This window comes from Chiloscyllium plagiosum, unplaced genomic scaffold (genome assembly GCF_037043375.1).
Source record: "Chiloscyllium plagiosum isolate Xiang-an unplaced genomic scaffold, Cpla_swu_hap1 HiC_scaffold_45, whole genome shotgun sequence".
Classification (NCBI taxonomy): domain Eukaryota; kingdom Metazoa; phylum Chordata; class Chondrichthyes; order Orectolobiformes; family Hemiscylliidae; genus Chiloscyllium; species Chiloscyllium plagiosum.
Genome location: NW_028270183.1, coordinates 4,791,732 through 4,815,258, shown reverse-complemented (window position 1 = coordinate 4,815,258; position 23,527 = coordinate 4,791,732). Strand labels below are relative to the sequence as shown.

The 23,527-nt window shown below is 40.7% G+C and overlaps 1 protein-coding gene across 15 annotated transcripts in view; it reads right to left on the bottom strand.

Moving 5' to 3' along the window:
* Nucleotides 1-23,527, bottom strand: part of LOC122552384 (voltage-dependent P/Q-type calcium channel subunit alpha-1A-like) — a 662,051-nt gene that overhangs the window by 326,127 nt on the left and 312,397 nt on the right. For all 15 annotated transcript variants that reach the window (XM_087983287.1, XM_087983286.1, XM_087983285.1 and 12 more), the window contains 3 exons: nucleotides 9,358-9,449; nucleotides 8,507-8,656; nucleotides 451-638 (listed from right to left, as the gene is read on the bottom strand). In XM_087983287.1, the coding sequence (XP_087839413.1) occupies nucleotides 451-638; nucleotides 8,507-8,656; nucleotides 9,358-9,449 (430 nt within the window). The remainder of the gene's footprint in view (nucleotides 1-450; nucleotides 639-8,506; nucleotides 8,657-9,357; nucleotides 9,450-23,527) is intronic.

Below are 23,527 nucleotides of genomic sequence, written 5' to 3'. Positions count from 1 at the left end.
AATTGGCCTATGTATTCATTCATAAAATAATTCTCTGTTTACATCTGCAAGGACAGAAACCTATATTTTGTATTTTACATTGTTCTCTTAAAATTATACATACTCTAACTCAAATTATTCACACAAGTATAAATAAAACAAAAGTTCTGCATTTCTTTACACCATAGATGAATTGAAAACTTTATACTAGACACATTTTGAAAAATTAATTTTAGAATAAGCATAGAAAGCAAAAAATAACCATTTACAATGTTTCTCCAAGACTAAAGTCTCAGGAAAAAGCATTCAATTAAAATTAGGATTAAATTTATTTCCAAAGCAACAAATAAAATTACAAAAAATTGAGGTCCAGAGCCAAGACCAAAACTCAGATTCAAATTCAAATTAATTGAAAGATTGAAATAATGTTGTCAGAAATACTTGCTGAAGTCAAGTCTCCTAGTTACTCACATCATACAAGAGATCAGTCCAGCCCTCCATGGTGATGCACTGGAATACAGTCAGCACAGCAAACAGGATGTTATCAAATTGTGTAATTCCATAATTTGGCCCTTCCCAGTATTCAGTGCAGTTCATTCCAACTGGACAGGTTCGAGCAGGAGAGTCTGTCCCACAAGGAGACTCACCCACTATTTCATCTGATAAGTGAACAAGACAATCTAATATTAGCATTTAAATACTGTAGTACTATACTCAAAACAGATTGATTAATTTCATTCAATTAAAGCCTCATGGATCATTAAGAGTCATAAATAAAAATGTGCTGTTTCTAATGATATTTCAAAACTCTGTCTCATTCATTTCTCAATATTATTTGAAATCCTGAATCAGATTCCAGTCTATAACTAACCTCACAACATTGTCATGCCCAGAAGGGACAAAATGAGAGATCCTACACTGGTTTTCTTTAAAACAATATTATTTTGTTTGGACATTTATTATATTGATATTTTGTTAGACTGACAACAGATCTGCTACTGATCACATGATGCCAGTTGACTATAATTTCCCAAAACTTCTGATCAGCAGTAACCAGGGACAAAGGTTTACATAATTCTCCTGGAGTGTTATACGTATTGCAGCGTACAGACCTTTCAATTAAGAAACTGCAAAGATGTTTACACTCAGCCAGTTTGAAACAAAGGAAACCATTGAAATATATTACTCATGAGATGATCTGTACCATCATCTCCTTAAATACACAATGTTTTTTAACGAGTGACATCAAAACCACCTCATTAACTGACTGCATCAACTGGGAGCCCTAGTCACATGACTGAAGCACTTGGTTTTGAACATGTTTTATTGTACAGTTTTGACATTGCTTTTCCTTAGTCTTCTTTTAACATCAGAACAGAAAACAGCCAAGCAACTTGGCTTAACTAATGCTTCCTCAAGTCTCAATCTCTCTCAAAAGTCTGATTTGTGGAAAGGCTCCTGCATTTTGCTTGAAAAGTGAATTATTTCCCCAGTCAGCAAAAACTATATCGCTATTCTTTCAAATGCAAACCACTGCATCCAAGGAATTACAAAAAGGAATTCTTCCTAACCAGCTGACTACAAACCTTTACTGGATGTTGACTTAAAAATCAAAGATACTGGCACTAATTTACATGTTTTTTAAGTAATGTGAAATCACATTATTTTCCTTTTCTCTTTTCTTCCTTGTATGCTTGTGTACATGTGTATATGTGTGTATTATGATTTATCTCCCAGGTTGAATGCTTGAATAAACAACTTTTCTTGTTTTAACCCTAAAGAGAGTTTATTGTAAGACATTTAAACATTTGACTTCACAAGCAGAGCGTTTGGGGCAGGTGGGAGTGGTGTAGTGCAAATGCACCATGGCTTGTTTCGAAAGGGAAAATATAAGAACATAAATTTCAAACTCCTCAGTTATTAAGAGAAGTTTTGAAATTAAAATTCACTTTTCCCTTTTGTGCATGATACTGTATGTGGAAAGACAGTGGTATATGGTATTGTCATTAGGCTGGTAATTCTAACCTAAAATCACTGTGCTGTCCATTCTTCAAACAGAACTATCGCGGAGCAGACAATAAGCCTGCTGAGGATAAGATTCGATGCTTGGATTAATCTGATAAAAGCCTTGCAACATAGTCCAAAAAGACTGTCCTACATAATCCTAATTTGCTGTGCTCTGCATAACTGGAACAGGTGAAGAAGGAATTTGAATGACCATGAAGATCTGGGAGACTGGCAACAGTGATCTGAGTAGAAAGGTGATGGGGAGGTGGCGGCAATGCTTTAATGTCACTAGACCTTCATTCCTGAAGAAGGGCTTATGCCACAATGATTCTCCTGCTCCTCGGATGCTGCCTGGCCTGCTGTGTTTTTCCAGCACCACACTTTTCAACTCTGGTCTCCAGCATCTGCAGTCCTCACTTTCTCCTTCAATCCAGAACGCCAAGCTAATGAATTTGAATCTCATCATGGCAAATGGTTAAATTTGAATTCAATTTTTTAAAAATCTGGAATAAAGAACTGGCCTAATGGTAACCGTGAAACTATTGTCAATGTCACAAAAAGCCATCTGATTCACTAATGTCATTTAGGGATATGTCCTTACCTGATCTGGCCTTCATTTGACTCGAGACCCCAGCAGTACGGTTAATGAACCTCTGAGCAATTAGGGAAAGGCAACAAATGCTGGCATAGCCAGAGATACCCACATCCCACGAATTAATAATAGCTATTTATTTTCCTCTTCATTATGTTTCCATCTGGCAATGAGCTTTAACATTCAATTGTTTTGTACATAAACCAGTAGAACTCTCAAAATACTTCCACCAATTCATTGTATTCATTACTCACTCTGAGTACTGAAAAGGAACACACTATATAATGGCTTTCTGGTCCACCTAACTATCTGTGCACCACAAAATTACTGGAAATAGCTTGAATTACAATATAAAGCTGATCTTCCCGCAACAACTAATTTCTAACCTCCAGCAATAAAGTCTACTCTTTTGGGGTGGCACAGTGGCTACTATTGCTGCCTCACAGCACCATGAACCCAGGTTCAATTCCATCCTCAGGCAACTGTCTGTGTGGAGTTTGCACATTGGCAAATTAGCAGGCAGTAGGGTGCCACTGGGATCGGTGCTGGGACCCCAGCTAGTCATAATATATCTCATGGTTTGATGATGGAACAAAATGTAACATCTTAAAGTGTGCAGATGACACCAAGTTGGGTGGGAGGGTGAACTGTGATGAGGATACAGAGATCCTCCGACATGATCTGGACAGGTTGGGTGAGTGCGCAAATCATTGGTAGATGCAGTATAATTTGGATAAATCTGAGGTTATTCACTTTGGAAGCAAAGACAAGAAGACAGATTACTACCTGAATGGCTGTAAATTGGGAGAGGGGAGTGTGCAGTGGGACCTGGGTGTCCTTGTGCACCAGTCACTGAAGGTATTTATTCAGGTGCAGCAAGCAGTAAAGAAGACAAATGGTATGTTGGCCTTCACTGTGAGAGGTTTCGAGTACAGGAACAGGGCTGTGTTGTCACAGTTATGCAGGACCTTGGTGAGGCCACACCTAGAATATTGTGTGCAGTTTGGTCTCCTTTGCTGAGAAAGGATGCTCTTGCTCTTGATGGAGTGCAGCAACAGTTTACCAGGCTGATTCTGGGAATGGCAGGGCTGACATATGAGGAGAGATTGGCTAGGTTAGCATTGTTTTCGCTGGAGTTCAGATGAATGTGGGGGACTCTCATAGAGACTTATAAAATTCTAACAGGACTAGATGGGGTAGATGCAGGGAGGATGTTCTCAATGGTGGATGTGTCCAGAACCTGGGCTCACAGTCTGAGGATTCGGGGTAGACCATTTAAGATGGAGATGAGACATTTCTCCACCCAGAGTGATGAGCCTGTGGAATTCGTTTCCACAGGAAGTAGGTGATGCCAAAACACTGAATGTACTCAAAAGGCACTTGGGGTGAATAGGGTCAAAGTTAGAGGGAGAAAGCAGGATTAGGCTATTGAGTTGGATGATCATGATGAATGGCAGAGCAGGCTCAAAGGACCGAATGGCCACCTCTTGCTCCTATCTCCTATGTATCTCTTCTCTCCATGCCTGCGTAGGTTTCTTCCTACAGTCCAGTGTGGGGTGGGTGGACTGGCTATACTAAATTGCCCAAAGTGTTCAGGTATGTGCAGGCTAGGTGGATTAGCCATGGGAAATGCAGGGCTAAGGCAGCAGGGTGGTCTGAGAGAGATGCTCTTCACAGAGTCGGTGTGGACCCAATAGCAGAATGGCCTGCTTCCACACTAAAGGTTTTATGATTTTGCTTGTTGATATAAAACAGCACTTAAGAGACCTGTCCAGTTATTAAAGAGGGGCAGGAATAATCCCTAGGTTTGAGGGGCAAAAGATTAATTCTTCCAGTATAGTAAACACACTTGTGATTGCATATACCTCACTTCAGCACTGAGCTCAAACTACTAAAGTTATTGGAAGTTGACTAAATTAGTATTAACAAATTCATTTATTATTTTCTCCCATCTTTTTCTGACCTTCACTTTTAGATGTGCTGATATTTTGCTGAATACAAGCTGTTGGACACCTACAGCACTCTAGCACCTAACTCAGACATCAAATGTCATGCTTGAGGTCTGACAATGAATATAGGTAAAATACTTCAATTTGGGTCATTGCCAAATCTAATCCAAATGTTGTCCACACATATGCATGCATCAACAAGCATCAGTATTAAATAACAAACTCCAGTTCCACTGGGAGGTTCAAACTTATAATGAACACATTGCAGGGATTGGAGACTAGAATTTGGATGGAATCTATATTGAATATCAGAAACCTGAGAGTAAATGTTGACTGGAATCTGAGTAAAAGGTTTCAGATGATATACATATGGAATAAAGAATATCTAGGAGCAATTTATGGGCGAGAATCTAAATGTGCCTTCTCAGTTATTTATAAACTATTGAATCACTTAGAAGGTGCTACACATAGAATCTAATCAACAAATTCAATAACTGTCAACTGAACAAAAGGTCCAATGTAAATAGGGAAAAGCAGTGATGTAATGGCAAGTTAGAAAACATGTTGAAGGCCAATTTGATACCCTTAAATTAATTAATCTTCAGGCACAAGATACTGTTCAAATAAAAAAATGTTTTAGACTGAACTGCAGTTCTATAGGTTGTTAAAACAGATTACGAGAGAAGGTGCTGCAATTATGTTTGCTTAGTTTTCCCAAGCAGGTTGCTGGCCTTACTTGCTTTCTTCGTATTCTACATTATCTGCATGAGTTATAGTGTAAGCTTGGTGTAAGATGTTAGGCATGGGGGAGAAGAATTATTTAACCATTCACTTAATCCTATCTATTTGTTTTAGATGTATAAAACACAATATATCAGGGTTTCCAAGAAAGAAAAGAATTACAGAACTGGATTAGTCCACCTCTAAAATTATTGCATCCCACTTAAAGTTTGGCATGTTGGCTCAGTGATTAGCACTGTTACCTCACAGCACCAGGGACCCGGGTTCAATTCCACCCTTGGGAGACTGTCTGTATGGCGTTTGCATGTTCTCCCCATGTCTGTGTAGGTTTCCACTGGGCGCTCCGTTTTCCTCCCATAGTTCAAAGATGTGTAAGTTAGGTGAATTGAAGATACTAAATTGCCCATAATGTTAAGGGATGTGCAGACTAGATGGGTTAGCCATGGGATATGCAGGGTTACAGGAATAGGTTAGGAGATAAGTCTGGATGGGATGCTCTACAGAGGGTCAGGGTGGACCAGTTGGGCTAAATGGTCTGTTTCTACACTGTAGGATTCTATGATTCTTACTAACCATTACACTTAACAACCAAAAGAACTGCAAATGCTGTAAATCAAAAACAAAAACAGAAGTTGCTGGAAAAGCTCAGCAGGTCTGGCAGCATCTATAAAGAGAAATCAAAATGAACATTTCAGATCCATCCTCGGAACTGATGCCAGCTAGAAAAATGTTGGTTTATATGCAGAAGATAGGGTGGGATGAGGGGCAAAGAGTAAACGATAGGCCAAAGAGAGAGAACAATAGTTGGACAGACAAAGAAGTTGCTAACAATTTGGCTGGGACGTAAATAGCTGTTAATGGAGACTGTTAGTGGCTAACAATAGATAGCGTGTAATGGCAGACTATATGATAAAAAGCACAGCCGGTCAAGCAGCATCTGAGGAGCAGGAGTGTCAACATTCTGAGCGTGTGCTCCTGATGAAGAGCTCAAAACATTCACTCTTCTGCTCCTCAGATGCAGCATGACCAGTTGTGCTTTTCCAGCACCACACTTTCCGTCTCCAGTATCTGCAGACCTCACTTTTTCCTATGTGATAACAAGACCTGGTGTGTGTGGTAGGGGGCTAGGACATAGGGGAGTTCAGGCCCTAAAATCATTGAACTCGATATTGAATCTGGAAGGTGCTGGAGTCATCAAGTGAAAACTTAGGTGTTATTCTTCCAGCTTGCACTGAGCTTCGCTGGAACGGCACGGTGGCCCAGTGGGCAGCACGGTGGCCCAGTGGGCGGCACGGTGGCACAGTGGTTAGCACTGTTGCCTCACAGCGCCAGAGACCCGGGTTCAATTCCCGCCTCAGGCGACTGACTGTGTGGAGTTTGCACGTTCTCCCCGTGTCTGCGTGGGTTTCCTCCGGGTGCTCCGGTTTCCTCCCACAGTCCAAAGATGTGCAGGGCCAGGTGAATTGGCCATACTAAATTGCCCGTAGTGTTAGGTAAGGGGTAAATGTAGGGGTATGGGTGGGTTTCGCTTCGGCAGGTCGGTGTGGACTTGTTGGGCCGAAGGGCCTGTTTCCACACTGTAATGTAATCTAATCTAAAAAAAAACACTTCAGCAAACCTGGGACAGAGATGTTGGTCAGGGAACAGGGTGGTGTGTTAAAACGGCAAGCAACTGGAAGCTCAGGGTCTTTTTGTAGGTAGAACATAATTGTTCAGTGAAGCAGTCACCCAGTCTACGCTTTGTTTCCCCAATATGGAGAAGAGCACATTGTGAGCAGTGGATGCAGTAGAGTAAATTGTGAAAAGTGCAGGTAAAGTGCTGCTTCACCTGGAAGATAGTTTGGGCCCTTGGATACTGAGGGAAAGAGGAGGTCAATGGGCAGGTATTCTATCTTTGGTGATTGCAGGGGAAGGTGCCATAGGGCTGTGGGGCAGTGTTGGACATTTTTGAAGAGTAAACAGGGTGTCCCAAGGGAACAGACCCTGTGGAACACAGACGAGGGAGGGGAGGGGATTATGTTCTGGTGGTGGCATCTCACTAGAGGTGGTAGAAATGGTGGCTGATGATCTTCTGGATATGGGTGCTGGTGGGATGGTACGTAAGGGCAAGTGGAACCCTATCACTGTTGTGGGAAGGGAGAGAGGAGGTGAGGACGGAAGTGCGGGAGATGGATCAGACCTGGTTGAGAGCCCTGTCAACAATGTTGCAGGGGAATCATTGGTCGAGGAAGAAGGTGGACATTTCGGAGGATCCCTTGTCGAAGTTGACCTTCTCAGAACATATGCAATGGAGACAGAGGAACTAGGAGAATCAAATAGACTCTTTACAGGAAACAGGGTGCAAGGATATATTGTCAAGATAGCTGAGGGAGTCAGTGGGTTTAAAATGGATATTAGTGCCCTGCCTATCTCCAGAAATGGAAAGAGAGATGTCGAAGAAGGGAAGAGTGGAGTCAGAGATAGACCAGATGAAAGCAAGGGTGGGATGGAAACTAGAAGAGAGAACGATGAACCTTTCCAACTCCAGATGAAAAAGGGAAGCAGCATCGATGTCAGATGAAGAATTGTGTGTGGAGGCCAGACTCGGGCTGGAACAAGGAATGTTCCACATACCCCACAAAGAGACAGGCATAACTGGGGCCAAAGCAAGTACCTGGCCACCCCTCTGACCTGAAGTCATTTAAGTTGTTTCAGTTCCTCTCCTAAAGTATGGAGTCTTGTGGAGATGCAAGCTATATACACTGGCAAACCTCGATGATTCCATAAAGGTAGCCTATGTAAGTCTAGACAGGATTCATGTGGTCAGCTATCTCTTAGGGCTCTTGTGGCTAAACTAGTTCCTGTCCTTATTCTAAACTGGCCAATGTTCCAGCAAAGATCACCAAGTACTCTTTGCAGACAAAAGCAGCTGATTTTATTCCCTTCTGTGACAAATGAATACTTTGTAGCATTAGTATGGATTCTTACCTTGCCTACTGAGATGAATAAACCAAGAAACAAAACATGCATTTCTACTATTTATGGCTCAGTATCACATTAGCTATTCATTTAATTCTCATTAGCACTCTTCAAATCAACATATTAGAAAATGCAAATAACAGAACATGAGAATATGACTGTAATTTAATCCTCGGTTAATCTGATGAAAACTTGTCCTTTATTCTTACGACAAATGTCTAGAACAAACTGCAGCATCATCCAAACTTCCACACACAAACTTTCAGATGCAAAAACGTACTGTTGCTATCAAAGCACGCTTTATGAAATTTTCCCATGTAAAATTCTAATCCAATGATTGCAAACATGAGAATGGCGAAGAAAAGTAGCAATCCAATCTGAAGCAGGGGGATCATTGCCTTCATGATGGACTTGAGTACAACTTGTAAACCTGAAATGTAAAGTAATACCAATCAGATCAGACTTTTTGTAAATCATCCCTAACAGATAGCTTACATCTTCCATTTTATACATTTTACATGATAGTTCTACTCACTAAGATATGGCATATCACTTTCTGCACGTGAGCAGGTAAAAGCATCCAATTTACTAAACACTAGAAAGCCATCAGAATTTCACTATTAGGAATTTCAAAATGGCAGTCACCTAAAGTTGACAAGGTCCATCTTTACACACTTTATGTCAAATTCCAATAACATTACTGGGATCCAACCTAAATTTAAAAGGTGAAAAAAATCTATGCTTTCATTTTGCAATGTTTATTTGCTCTTCTGAACTCTAATCTATTGTATTCACTTCTCTTATCATGGATAAGAGAAGTGAATACAATACCCTGTTTCCTGAACATCAGATGCAAAATGGGCAAAGCATAAATTGGCATTAAGCTTGACTGGAAAGTATTGAAAAGCAAATTTCCAGATCATTTTCTGCCTGTTTGAACTTAAAATTTGGAACTTCTAGCAGCTTTAAGAATCAGAGATTTGACATATTATATTCACTAAAGTAAGGCTCAAGGCCACATTCCACCAATTTGTAATTAATCACGTTAGAATAGAAGGATCAAATGTACCATAGAATTATTCTTGGAATCCTTATCTTAAAAACATATCCTAACGCAGATGTAATACCTACTTGGAATTCCAGAAACCAACTTCAAGGGTCGAAGGACTCGAACTGCACGTAATGTTCGAAGATCGAATTCTGCCCCTGTTGTAGCAACAATACTGGAAAAGAAAATATATGACATGTTTTATTTATACACAACTACATATGTGAGTTGTAGCTCCACACTGCACTGTACATATACGTCAAGATTCATGTTGGCTACAGGACACAAGAAGGAAATTTTTTCCTGCATGATATAAATGCTGGGCTGGTTGCATCTCAGCAAAAAGCTTCTTCCCAATTTCTTCATCTCATTTAAAAGCACAAACTCATGCTAGGTTACAGTTCCTCAAGTAAGCAAGAACACTTCTCATATGACAGTGTGTTTGTTTTTTTTCTGGAGTAATGGAATAAGTGGAAAGACATCACATTCAAATTAATGCAATTGTAGAATGATGATAGCCTGGGCAGAAGCCATTCAACCCATGGTGTCTATGTTAGATCTCTGTAAGATTAATTCAACTCATTCCCCCTCCCACACATTTCTCCCACAGCCTTACAAATTATTTCTCTAAGAGTACTTAACCAATTCCCTTATCAAAGCCAAAATTTTATTTGCCTTCACCACCATGTCAAGTATTACCTTCCTGATCCAATCTATTTGCCATATACAAAGATTTTCCTTCCACCATTGTTTGTTTCTTTGCCAAAAACCTTGATCCTGATCCTCTTATTCCATCCATTGAAGGGACCAATTTTCTCTCTATTCACTCTGTTTAGATCATGATTTTGAAAGCTTCCACCAAATCGCCACTGAATATCCACTTTTCTAAGGAGGACAATCCCAGATTCATGTGACTAAATCTGAATATTTAATTACTGGAACCATTCTTCAAAATCTTTTCCAAGCCCTTGCTACAGCCCTCAGTGTTCCTAAATTGCAGCGCCCAGAATTGGACAGAATGGGCTGAATCTTATATTTTCCTGGCTAAGTGCTGGTTGAATTGAATTAAATATAAAACCTATAGTATGGAAACAGGCCATTTGGCCTAACAAGTCCACACTGATCCTCTGAAGAGTAACCCACCCATTCTTCCACCATATTGCACTAGATTTACCCCTTACTAATGCACTTACCCTACATATCCCTATTGCTCTAGATTTACTCCTTAATGCACCTAACATGCACATCTTTGGACTGTGGGAGGAAACCTACATAGACACGGGGAAAATGTGCCAACTCCACACAGACAGTCTCTTGAGGCTGGAATCAAACTCAGGTCCCTGGCACTGTGAGGCAGCAGTGCTAACCACTGAGCCACCATGCCACATGGAGGGATTTTTTTGTCACAAAGCCTAGCACTTGTCGTATCTTACCAAACTTACCTCATTAACTACCTAGCATGCCCTTATTGTGTCAGTCATGTTCAATTAGCACACTGTTCCCAGAACAATTCACCATCCAATGATGATCTGCTGTAAGATTGGCATCTCCAGTCCATGCCATCTTTAAAAGGCTGCTGTGCATCTGGACAAGCACGGACATACTGCAAGTTGCCCCTGCTTGGTTAAGGAGCTTTCCAGAAGGTGCTGGAATAAGAGAAGAACGGCATTGCAACCCACTGATCGGAACCTGGCGGCCCTGACTGAGGGGTATGATGTGAAGGAAATGACACCTCTTCCTGACTAGAAGAGGAGGCCATATCATCAGACCCTGGCAGCCTGGTCTGACATCACCACTCAGCTTAATGCCATCTTCACAGGTGCTAACAAATGACCAGTAGTGCCATAAAAGATCAATGAACTCCACTGCGTCAGAGTAAGTGCCATAGTCTTGTCTCTGCTACCTCACACTTACACTATCGCTAAAACTGTAGCCCCTTCCACCAAGGCTCATTCTCACTGTTGCCTGCAACATTTTCCCTCATCTGCTCAAATTCCTCTTCAAACCCCATACAATTAACCCTGCATGGTTTTGACATAGTCACTTGGGACAACTCATCACCTTTTCCCTTATTTGCATAAGACTAACTGCTACACTACTTTCATCTCATTCAAATCTTCCTTTTCTCTCATTATACGAGAAAACAGCCCAATAAATGGAAACAGGGAAACATAGAAAATAGAAGCAGGAGTTGGCCATCCAGTCTTTCAGGCCTGCTCCACTATTCAATATGGTCATGACCGATCATCTAACTCAGTATTTATCAACTTTAGTCACGTTAATTTCTTTAATACTACTTTATTTATACTAATAATGATTTCTTCCAGTCCCCCATTCTCACTAGCCTTTTGAATCTATTATTTCTAAGAGATTATTTGTTTCTTCGCCTGTGAAGTAGACTCTACTATGAAGTAGATTCAAGATCCTAGTTTTGGATCGAATTACATAGTTTTCAAATAGAATGGAAGGATGTTGTGAGACTTGATAGGGTTCAGAAAAGATTTACAAGGATGTTGCCAGGGTTGGAGGATTTGAGCTATAGGAAGAGGTTGAATAGGCTGGGGCTGTTTTCCCTGGAGCGTCAGAGGCTGAGGGGTGACCTTATAGAGGTTTATAAAATCATAAGGGGCATGGATAGGGTAAATAGACAAGGTCTTTTCCCTGGGGTGGGGGATTACAGAACTAGGGGACATAGGTTTAGGATGAGAAGGGAAAGCTATAAAAGAGACCTAAGTGGCAGTATTTTCACGCAGAGGGTGGTAAGTGTATGGAATGAGCTGCCAGAGGAAGTAGTGGAGGCTAGTACAATTGCAACATTTAAAAATCATCTGGATGGATGTATGAAAAGGAAGGGTTTAGAGGGATATGGGCCAGGTGCTGGCGAGTGGGTCTAGATTAGATTGGGATATCTGGTCAGCATGGACGAGTTTGACAGAAGGGTCTGTTTCTGTGCTGTCCTTCTCTGTGTCTCTATGACTCTAATGGAAAATTTTATCACATTCATGGTCACTGCTTCCTAAAAGTCTTTTTATTTGCAACAAGGTTATTTATTGACTGGGGTTGGTTAGCTCAGTTGGCTTATTTACATCGCAGAGTGATGCTAATAGCTTGGGTTCAATTCCCACACTCTCCTTCTCAATGTCTCATCTTGCCTGAGGTGTGGTGACCATCAGGTTAAAACCAACACCAGTTGTTGCTCTCTATTCACAGTCCTCTGAGACTGTGGCAACTTTTCCTTACTTTACCATTTATTTATTGACCCCTTTTTCTTTGCATAATACTAAATATAAAATAGCCTACTCCCTAGATACTTCCTTAACGCACTGCTCTGGAAACCATCTTGTGCACATTCTAGAAATTCATTCTTCACAGCACTGATGCATGTTAGATTAACTTGATGTATATTGAAGCACTCGGGATTACTGTATTAACCTTTTATATGCACTTCTAATTTCCTGACTTATATTGTGCCCTACATCATTAGTATTCTGTGGTGGCCTGTAAATAATGCTTAATACAACATGATTTTGTGAAAAGTAAATCACATTTGACAAACTTACAAAGTTCTTTTGAGGATATAACAGGCAGAGTTGATAAAGGGAAATAGGTAGTGTATTTGGATTTTCAGAAGGCATATGATAAATGTCAAAGGTTTTTGCACAAGATTGGAGCGAATGGGGGCATTGGGGATAATGTATTAGCATGTATGGGGACTGGTTAACACACAGTTGAAATAGATTGTTCTTTTTCATGTTGAAAATACATAGCTAGTGGAATGTCACAAAAATCAGTCCAGACCCTCAATTATTTACTGTGCATGGGTATGTTCACCGAGGTGTGAATTTGATTTGCAGATGTTTCATCCCTTTTCTAGGTGACATCCTCAGTGCTGTTGAGCCTCCTGTGAAGCGCTGCTGTACAGTTTCAGTTGAAACATACCCACAACAACTGCAATCGGCACCCAAACTACAAATCTTTACACAAACCTTGATATACTATGTATATTAGTGACCTGAAGGAGGGCGCAGAGTGTAATGTATCCAATTTTACTGATGACACAAAGATAAATGAGAGACCATGTTGCAATGAAGACAGAGGAATCTGCAAGAGGAGATAGCTAGGTTGACTGAGTCGGCAAAAACTTGGCAAAAGGAGTTTAGTGTAAGAAAAGTAGGGCAGAATCAAAACGCAGAGAATTTTTTTAAATTAAAAAAGACTCCACAACAGAACAGCAAAGAGAGATGCTGGTGTTTTTATGCATTAATCACAAAACGTTAGCGTACAGGTGCAGCAAGTAATCAAAAGACAAATGGAATTTTTCAAAGAGATTGGAATTTAAAATAGGGAAGTCTTGTTAGAACTGTACATGGTGTTGGTGAGGCTGCACTTTGAGTGCTCTGTACAGTTTGCAGCCCCATATATAAGAGGATGTACGAGCATGGAAGCAGCCCAAAAGAGAATCATTAGGCTGATTAGTGGGATGAAGACCGTTGACTCATCAAAAATGCTTAAACAGGTTAGGTTTTTATCAACTAGAGTTTAGTAGAATGAGGGGTGATCCTATGGAAACATGCAAGGTTTTGAGGGTAGCTTGACAGAATAAAAATTAACCTGTTTCCACTATTGAAATCTTGAACTAGGGGACATAATTACACAATAATTGGGCACTCTGAGATGCAAAGTAATTTCACCTTTAAGTGTACAGTCTGAAATTCTTTACCCCAGAGAGTTGTGGAGGCAAGATCATTTTTTTAAAACTGCACATACATAGATTTTTGAAATATCAAAGAATTGAGGGCTATGATGAACTGGCATGTAAGAGTTGTTGAGACCTGAGGCAGATCAGCCACGATCATGTTGAATGTCAGCATAAGCTTGAGGGACCGAATAGCCTACTCCAGCTCCTTTTTCTTATTTCCTCCTTTACAGGTCCTTCTTTATAGATCCTATGGTCCAGATCCAATGCCCCATGAATCAAAACTCCTTTCACCGATGCAATTTCTCCAGCCTTGTGTTCATTCATACATGTTATTTCTATACTCACCAGCATATGATACTAGGAATAATTCGGAAATTACTGCCCTAGCGATCTTGCATTCAATCTCTTTTCCTGATTTCTGAACTTTGCTTCCAGGGCTTCATTCTGCATTCTACCATACCGTCATTTGCACCAATGTAGACTATAACCTCTGGCTCTTCACTTTTACTTGGAACAGTAACTTCCAGGGGTGGGGGAATCGAGAACTAGAGGGCATAGGTTTAGGATGAGAGGGGAAAGATATAAAAGAGACCTAAGTGACAACTTTTTCACGCAGAGGGTGGTGCGTGTGTGGAATGGGCTGCCAGAGGAAGTGGTGGAGGCTGGTACAATTGCAACATTTAAAAGGCACCTGGATGGGTATATGAATAGCAAGGGTTTGGAGGGATTTGGGCCAGGTGCTGGCAGGTGGGACTAGTTTGGGTTGGGATATCTTGTCGGTATGGATGAGTGGACCGAAGGGTATGTTTCCATGCTGTACATCTCTATGACATCCTTGACCCTGGAACCAGGGAGGCAACATTCCATCCTGGAGTCACCTGCAGAAATACCTGTGTGCTCCTATAGATGTTGAATGCCCCACCTTTGCCTCGCCACTGGTCTATAAAATTGGCTCTTGCTACATTCCTCTGTGGAACTATCATTTGCATCAATATCCAAAATGGAAAATCAGTTAATGAGCAGGTGTTTAGTGAGGTATCTTCCTAAAAGTCCTCGTTTGTCTCATAGTCACCAATTCCCTTTTTGCCTGCATGCTCCTAACCTGTGATCTGACTCTGTCCTTAAATGAGCTATTCAAGTAGTTCTTACTTTCGCACGTCCATCACAGTGACTCCAGCCATCTCCTAGGTTCCTAAACCTGGATTTCAAGTTCTTGCAAATGTTACATTCCCTGCACTGCTCATCAAGGCCACAGGAAGCATCCAGAATTCTCCATGTCACAGAATGGGCATTCCACGTGGCTGAGCTTTCCTGCCAAGTCTAAAGCTTACTTTTGAACTATTCATTATAAACTAAAGACTAGAAAGCAGAATTATTCACATTTATTAATTGGTTTGTTGTCCTGTGCTGATAAAGGTAGTTACTTCACAGAGTTACGTAAAGCTCTTACGTTATCAGTTTAAAGTGAAAATTACTTCTCTGTTTCAAGGCATTTGCCCATTAATTAATATTTGAATTTTATTGATTTTGTTTTATTTATTACAAATTGAAGTCTTGTTCATTTTTTCTCTTGAATTGTTTGGGAATGACGTATTTATTTTTTAAGTTATTTGTTTTTGAAGTTTCTACAGTTAACCAGGTTGGCTTCTTTATTGATTGTTACAAGACAGAGGCATGAACACAGAAGTTTGGAAATGGATTTGGAGAAGGGACCAAAATCAGTGACTTCAGGTTTTCTAACACATAATCATCATAATAGCATGCGCAACATTTTAGACTTTCACATAATGAAATCAGTTTAAAGAGAAAGCATTGAACATTTTTGTTGTTTGGAAAAAAGCTGCATAGCAATTTAATCTCAATGTGTTAAAGGCCAAGCAACATTTGAATATATTTTAAAGTTGTGACAATGCTGTGGCTTTAAGAGATTATAGAACATAGAACATAACAGTGCAGTACAGGCCCTTCGGCCCTTGATGTTGCTCCAACTTGTGAAACCAATTTGAAGCTCATCTAACCTACACTATTCCATTTTCATCTATATGTCTATCCAAAGAACATTTAAATGCCCTTAAAGTTGGTGAGTCTCTACTGTTGCAGGCAGCAGTTTCCACACCCCTACTACTCTCTGAGTAAAGAAACTAACTCTGACATCTGTCCTATATCTATCATCCCTTAATTTAAAGCTATATCCCCTCATGCAAGCCATCACCAACTGAGGAAAAAGGCTCTCACTGTCCACCCTATCTAACCCCCTGATTATCTTTTATGTCTCAATTAAGTCACCTCTCAATCTTCTTCTCTCCAATGAAAACAGCCTCAAGTCTCTCAGCCTTTCCTCTAAAACCTTCCCTCCATACCAGGCAACATCCTAGTAAATCTCCTCTAATTCCTTTCCAAAGCTTCCACATCCTTCCTATAATGCAGTGACCAGAACTGTACACAATATTCTAAATGTGGCCGCACCAGAGTTTTGTACAGCTGCAGCTTGACGTCATGGTTCTGAAACTCAATCCCTTTACCAATAAAAGCTAACACACTGTATGCCTTCTTAACAACCTTATCAACCTGGATGGCAAATTTCAAGGATCTATGTACCTGGACACTGAGATATCTCTGCTCATCTACACTAACAAGAATCTTACCATTAGCCCAGTACTCTGCATTCCTGTTACTCCTTCCAAAGTAAATTACCTCACACTTTTCCACATTAAACTCCATTTGCGTCCTCTCAGCCCAGCTCTGCAGCTTATCTGTATCTCTCTGTAACCTACAACATCCTTCATCACTATCCACAACGCTACCGACCTTAGTGTCATCCGCAAATTTACTAATCTATCCTTCTATGCCCTCATCCAGGTAATTTATAAAGTTGACAAACAACAGTGGACCCAAAACAGATCCTTGCGGTACACCACTGGTAACTGTACTCCAGGATGAATATTTACCATCAACCACCACCCTCTGTCCTCTTTCAGCTAGCCAATTTCTGATCCAAGCCACTAAATCATGCTCAATCCCATGCCTCCATATTTTGCGCAATAGCCTACCATGGGAAACATTATCAAACACCTTACTGAAATCCACACACACCACATCAACCACTTTACCCTCAGCCACCTGTTTGGTCACCTTTTCAAAGAACTCAATAAGGTTTGTGAGGCATGATCTACCCTTCACAAAACCATGTTGTCTATCCCTAATCAAATTATTCCTCTCCAGATGATTATAAATCCTATCTCTTATAGCCCTTTCCAACACTTTACCCACAACCAAAGTAACGCTCACTGGTCTATAATTTCCAGGGTTATCTCTACTCGCCTTCTTGAAAAAGGGAACAACATTTGCTATCCTCCAGTCTTCTGGCACTATTTCTGCAGACAATGATGACATAAAGATCAAAGCCAAAGGCTGGGCAATCTAGCTTCCCAGAGAATCCTAGGATAAATCCTATCTGGCCCTGGGGACTTATCTATTTTTATACTTGCCAGAATTGCTAACACCTCCGCCTTGTGAACCTCAATCCCATCAGGTCTATTAGCCTGTATCTCAGTATTCTCCTAGACCACATTGTCTTTATCTAATGTGAATACGAATGAAAAGTATTCATTTAGCGCTTCCCCATCTCCTCTGCCTCCACACACAACTTCTCACTATGATCCTTGATTGACCCTAATCTTACTCTAGTCATTCTTTTATTCCTGATATACCTACAGAAAGCCTTAGGGTTTTCCTTGATCCTATCTGCCAATGACTTCTTATGTCAAATGGGCTTGTTTCCACACTGTAGGGATTCTCTTCTAAAAACGTCCTCAAGAACTATCAGTCTAAGGACACATTCTAAAGTCACAGTTGAGCAATATAAAGTAGGCCATTTAAGATTGAGATAAGGAGAGATTTCCTCAACCACAGAGTGATAAGCTTGTGGAATTCTCAGCAAGTGTTTCAGGTTTTTAACTGAATTCATTGAATGTTTTCAAGAAGTAGTTATATTTCTTGGGGTTAAAGGGATCAAACAGGGTACTGAATTGGATGTTCAGTCATTATGACATTGGCGAGCAGAGCAGCCTTGAAGGGCCAAATAGTCTATTCCTGCCCCTATAGTTTATGTTTTTATGTCTGTACAGGACTGTAGAACTGTTCAAGTAGCAAGGAATCAGGCTGTGCTTTTATCTGCTCACAACATCACTATTCTTAAAGGCTCATGCCAACCATCGCCAATTAATTGACATCAGCCTTTGGTAGACCATCATGTGTCACATATAGTAGTGTTTCTACTTGGTATAATTCTGGAAGCTTCATCATTGTTAGAGAAAAGATTAGGGTATCCATACAGATTGCCTATTTCAGCAATAAAGATATTTACTCCAACCAAGAATTTACTCCATCCTTAAACCAGCCAATGTCGTGGTTAGTGAACAGACTAGAGAAGACACCTTTAACCTCTTTTCAAAGCTATATGCTGATGAGTTTGAAAAGGCTCAGAGAAGGCAGTTTGTTTCTACTTTCACCAATTACAACACAACTTTCAGAGTTGTGATGATAAAGATGATGATAAAATTGAGAATTGTGAGCTGGTGAGCCACAAGATTGTGACTAAAGGTCACCATCTAGCAAAGATTCATAACCATCAGATCCCAAACCATCACTGGGAGGACATCTTGGACTACCTGCAGTTGTCTTCAGAGGCAGATACCAGCCAACAGCTGTTTTGTCCATATGCCTCTCCCATAGTCCTTGTGAGAGAGAAAGATAGAAAACTAAGGATCTGTGTCAATAATCAGACACTCATGCAAAGATTTATAAGGATACTTAATATCTTCCTAAGATTGAGGAAGCACTGCTAGTTCTCAAAGGTGCAAAATATTTCTGCAATCTCAGTTTGGTTCATAATTATAAGCACAATCCATCACTAAACAAGGTATTGAATATATGATATTCTGAACAGGCACTGAAGGGCTTTACAAATACATAAGAACACCTTTGGGCTCTGGAGTGTCCCTGCTACCCTCATGCATGAGATGGCTAAAGCTTTTGGTGATTTAATTTCTAGTCCCTCCTTGAGTACCAGGATGACATACTCACTTTCAGCTTGACATTTGAGGAGACCCCTGCAAGACCATCTTATCCTGTTTGGGCCTCCTCCACCGCCACTCCCTCACCACCCAACACTTGGAGGAAGAACACCTCATCTTCCACCTCGGAACACTTCGACCCCAGGGCATCAATGTGGACTTCACCAGTTTTCTCATTTCCTCTCACCCCACCTTACCCCAGTTCCAACCTTCCAGCTCAGCACCATCCTCATGACCTGTCCTACCTCTCAATCTTCCTTCCCACTTATCCACTCCACCTCCTCTCTGACCTATCACCTTCATTCCCACCTCCATCCACCTATTGTCCTCTTGGCTACCTTCTCCACAGCCCCACACCCCTCCCATTTATCTCTCCACCCTGGAGGCTCCGTCTTCATTCCTGATGAAGGGCTTTTTCCCGAAATGTCGATTTTCCTGCTCCTCAGATGCTGCCTGACCTGCTATGCTTTTCCAGCACTATTCTAATCTAGACTCTAATCTCCAGCATCTGCAGTCCTCACTTTTGCCTTTTGCAGTTTAACTTATGTTTGACTTAAGAATCAAATCAGAGAAGTGCCAACTTTTCAAGATGATGAGAAAATCCCAGAGATAGATGACTGGCCCAACCGGAGATGGTTCCTTGGTCCAGTTGGTTGCTATAGGAGGTTTGTGCAAGGCTATGCACAGTTGGACACCATCTCACAATTTGCTATGCTTATCTCAGAATGTAGAAGGAATGATTGGGAAAGGATTATGAGCGTGCTACGTGACTGAACATTATTGGGCACTGGATTATCCCTATGTGACGACACCTTTTGCACCTTCAAAAGCAGAAGCTTATCTCATCATTTGCCCTTGGCATCCAGATTTCCAACTCCTTTTCATATTGATGCTGTCAAAAGTTCAAGGGCAAAAAAAGAGCCGTTATCATTTATTCCAGTCGGAGTCTCAAGTTGAATGAGAGGAACAAGGAGAATGATCCCAGTATGAAACTCAAACTGTTAGCTTTGAGGTGGGCTGTTTCCTAGAACTTCAGAGACCTGACTAGTGCAAGCTTTGACATATTTAAAGTTAAATGTTCACCAATCTTGGTGTAAGAAAGGCTCAATGAACAGGCACAGTTTCAATTCTAAATCTGGTACAGGTCAAACAAAAGTAATGCAAATGCTGACACACTTTGCCACTTATTTCAAAAAAAGATATCAGGTAGTTTCAGCTTCAGCTGATTAATGTGGGCATCATTACTGGGTGGCTCAACATCCACCAACTCAGTGCTAGTGTTTCAATGGAATCTGAAGAATCATAGTCGAGTAGAGTCAGTTAGTAATACAGAATTCTGAATTTTCTGTCTGTTGTGATTCCACAGGGAGCATCTAGTGTGGGGACCACCCACCCTGAAAAATGGTGCAGTTGTCCTGCAAGAAAGCAGAAACAGAAGCAACAAGTGTCATTGATCAAACAACTTCTGGAGACCTGACAAATCTAAAGTTCAACATGCATGATCTGCCACAGAGACTGGATTCCTTGGAAGGTACCAGAACAGTGAAGCAGTTGAGAAGAAGGTCTTCTCCAGAAAATGCTGGATCCTACCACAACCCTTATTATTTGCCCATATCAGTGGTGCAGATAAGATTGCTATCACTAAAGTGGGCCACCAACATACCATTCTGGTATCACATATGCAACCTCAAATGTGTAAAACATGCATTTTGATAGAATCGACATTGACCATTGATTTGAAATAGTTATTCTGTATCTTTCACAGAAGCTGCCTGACCAACTGTGTATTTCCGAATTTTTGTTCTTATTTCAAATGTCAGGATCCATCATGTTTTGCAAACTGTTTGTCAAGGAGAGCTCATTTCAGTGCATACGAATGACAGGATAGAAAATGTTAATAGTTTTAACAAACACAAAACATTTCCCCTTATGACAGAATCCCCTCCCACTACTGCTCTCAGTGTTTTTTATGATATCAGGCTATTGCTTGACTAGTCTGTGGAACAGCTTTCCCAGTTTTGACACAAGCCCCAAGAAGTTTGGTGATAACACGTCCCAGGGTCATCAGCGCTGTTATGATTGTTGTTTTGTAGACGTTTCATACAAATGAGTGACTTTCTATATCATTCCAGAGGGTAGTTAAGAGTCAACCATTCTGCTGTGAATTAAAGTCACATGTAGGGCAGATTACTTAAAGATGGCAGATTTTCCTTCTCTCAAGGACAGTTGTGAACCAGTTGGGTTTTAACATCAATTGATAATGTGCTGTCAAAGTAGCACCCTCGGTCCTGGAGGAACGCTGTCTCATTTTTACTCTATCAGCTGTGTATGGTAGAAATGACAAATAAAAGCTACTCTACTCTAATGGTTTCATGGTTGCCATTCAACAACTTTTAATTCCTGATTTATCAACTGAACGTCATGATTCAAACCATGTCCCCAGAGTACTGACCTGTGTCTCTGGATTACTAGTCCAGTGATAATGCCACAATAACACTAATTCCCTATGTTGGAGGGTTACAAAGGTGAAAGTAGGTAGTCCTAGCCATGGAGAAACTGAGGACTGCAGATGCTGGAGATCAGAGTCAAAAGTGTGGTGCTGGAAAAACACAACAGGTCAGGCAGCATCCGAGGAGCAGAAGAATTGATGTTTCAGGCATAAGCCCTTCATCAAGAATCAGTCTCAGCCATGGAGAGGATATGTGGTTTGAAATTTAACTCAAGCTCAAATGGAATGCCAAATAGTCAAGTATTCTGGTTCGGCATCAGAAATGGTTAACGTTTCTGTTCTGGTTGCACCAGCATCACAGATCAGCACCTGTACTCTACCAATATTTATGAATGAAGAAGCAATGTGATATGACCAGACAATCTGTTTTTTGTGATCATAATTAAAAGATAAGCATTGGCTCGGAAACAAGCGATAACTCTCCTGCTCTTCTTCAAAACAGTGCCAGATCTTTAAAATCTCTGAAAGACACTACCTCAAACCATCCAGTGCTCCCTCTGTAGTTGACTATAGTGTCAGCCTTGATTTCTGCATTCAAGTCCCGAAGTGGACTTGAACCCAAGATGAGTCAGAAGCGAATGTGCTACCATCTAAGCCACACAGTGTCGCTAGGAAATAGATTTAAAGCACAGGCAAGCTCAGCCATTTGAATCAGATGCAATGGACATAATGATCTGCCATTGCATCATATGACTATACATAGCCAAGAGCCAGTTTGGCTCAGTGAACAGACATAGATGGAAATATGAATGAAGCAAGAACAGAAGAACTCACATACTGAAGTAAAATGGTATTTTGCTGACAACACAGCTCAGTTACTGCATAATGTTAATTTCATTAAGAGGCAATCACCATGGCAATTGTATTCCCTGCTGCATCATGTTAATTTTAATAAGAGCTCACATTCATTACGTCTCAGTTAAATAAAATACCCTATTCACTCAATCAATAAACAGTTCCCTCACCACAACAGAGACTGAAGCCAGACTGTATTGGTGCAGTAATAAGAACAAATAAAGTGGAAAAATTCAGCAGATGTGAATTCAGCATCTGCGGAGAGAAACATAATCAATATTTAATTATGAAAGATCATTTGTTCTGTATCTCTTCACAGAAGCTGCCTGACCAGCTGAGTATTTCCATATTTTTTGTTATTATTTCAGATTTCCAGCATCCATAGTGTTTTGTGTATGGTGCAAACTTGTTACTGAGAAGGGTCCATCTCAAACTGTGTATGCCGACATGATAGAAAACTTTAATGGTTTTAGCAAACATGTGCAAAATAATGATATAGCATTGAAACAAGTTATGAACAGTTTTAACAGTATTGTATTAATTTCATGTCTATCAAGGAAAGAAATATATGGTCATGTCAAATGCAATGCTTTTGATCGTCAGGCATCAGCACTAAGCACCCCAGATGAAGTACATTGTGGGTTAAATGCATGATATAGCATCTTTAATTGTGTCTCAACATATTCTTCCACTTCATAAGACATTACGACATAGGAGCAGAATTAGGTCACGCTGCCCATCGAGTCTGCTCCACCATTTGATCATGGCTGTTTCTCAAGTCCATTCTCCTGCCTTCTCTCTCTATCCCTTGATCCCCTTACCAAAAGAACCAATATATTTCTAACTAAAATACAATGACTTGAATCCCAGAGTAGCAATGAGTTCCACAGATTCATCAGCCTCTGGCTTAAGAAATTTCTCCTCATCTCGGTTTTAAAGGGTTGTACCTTCACTCTGAGGCTGTGCCCTTGGATCCTAATCTCTCCTACTAATGGAAACATCTTCTACCCAGGCCTCTCAGTATTCTGTAAGTTTCAATGAGACTCACCACCCACCCCGCCCCCTCCCTTCTAAACTCCATTGAGTACAGACCCAGAATCTTCAACCCTTCCTCATATGGCAAGTCCTTTATCCCTGGGATCATTCTTGTAAACCTCCTCTGGACTCCCTCCAAT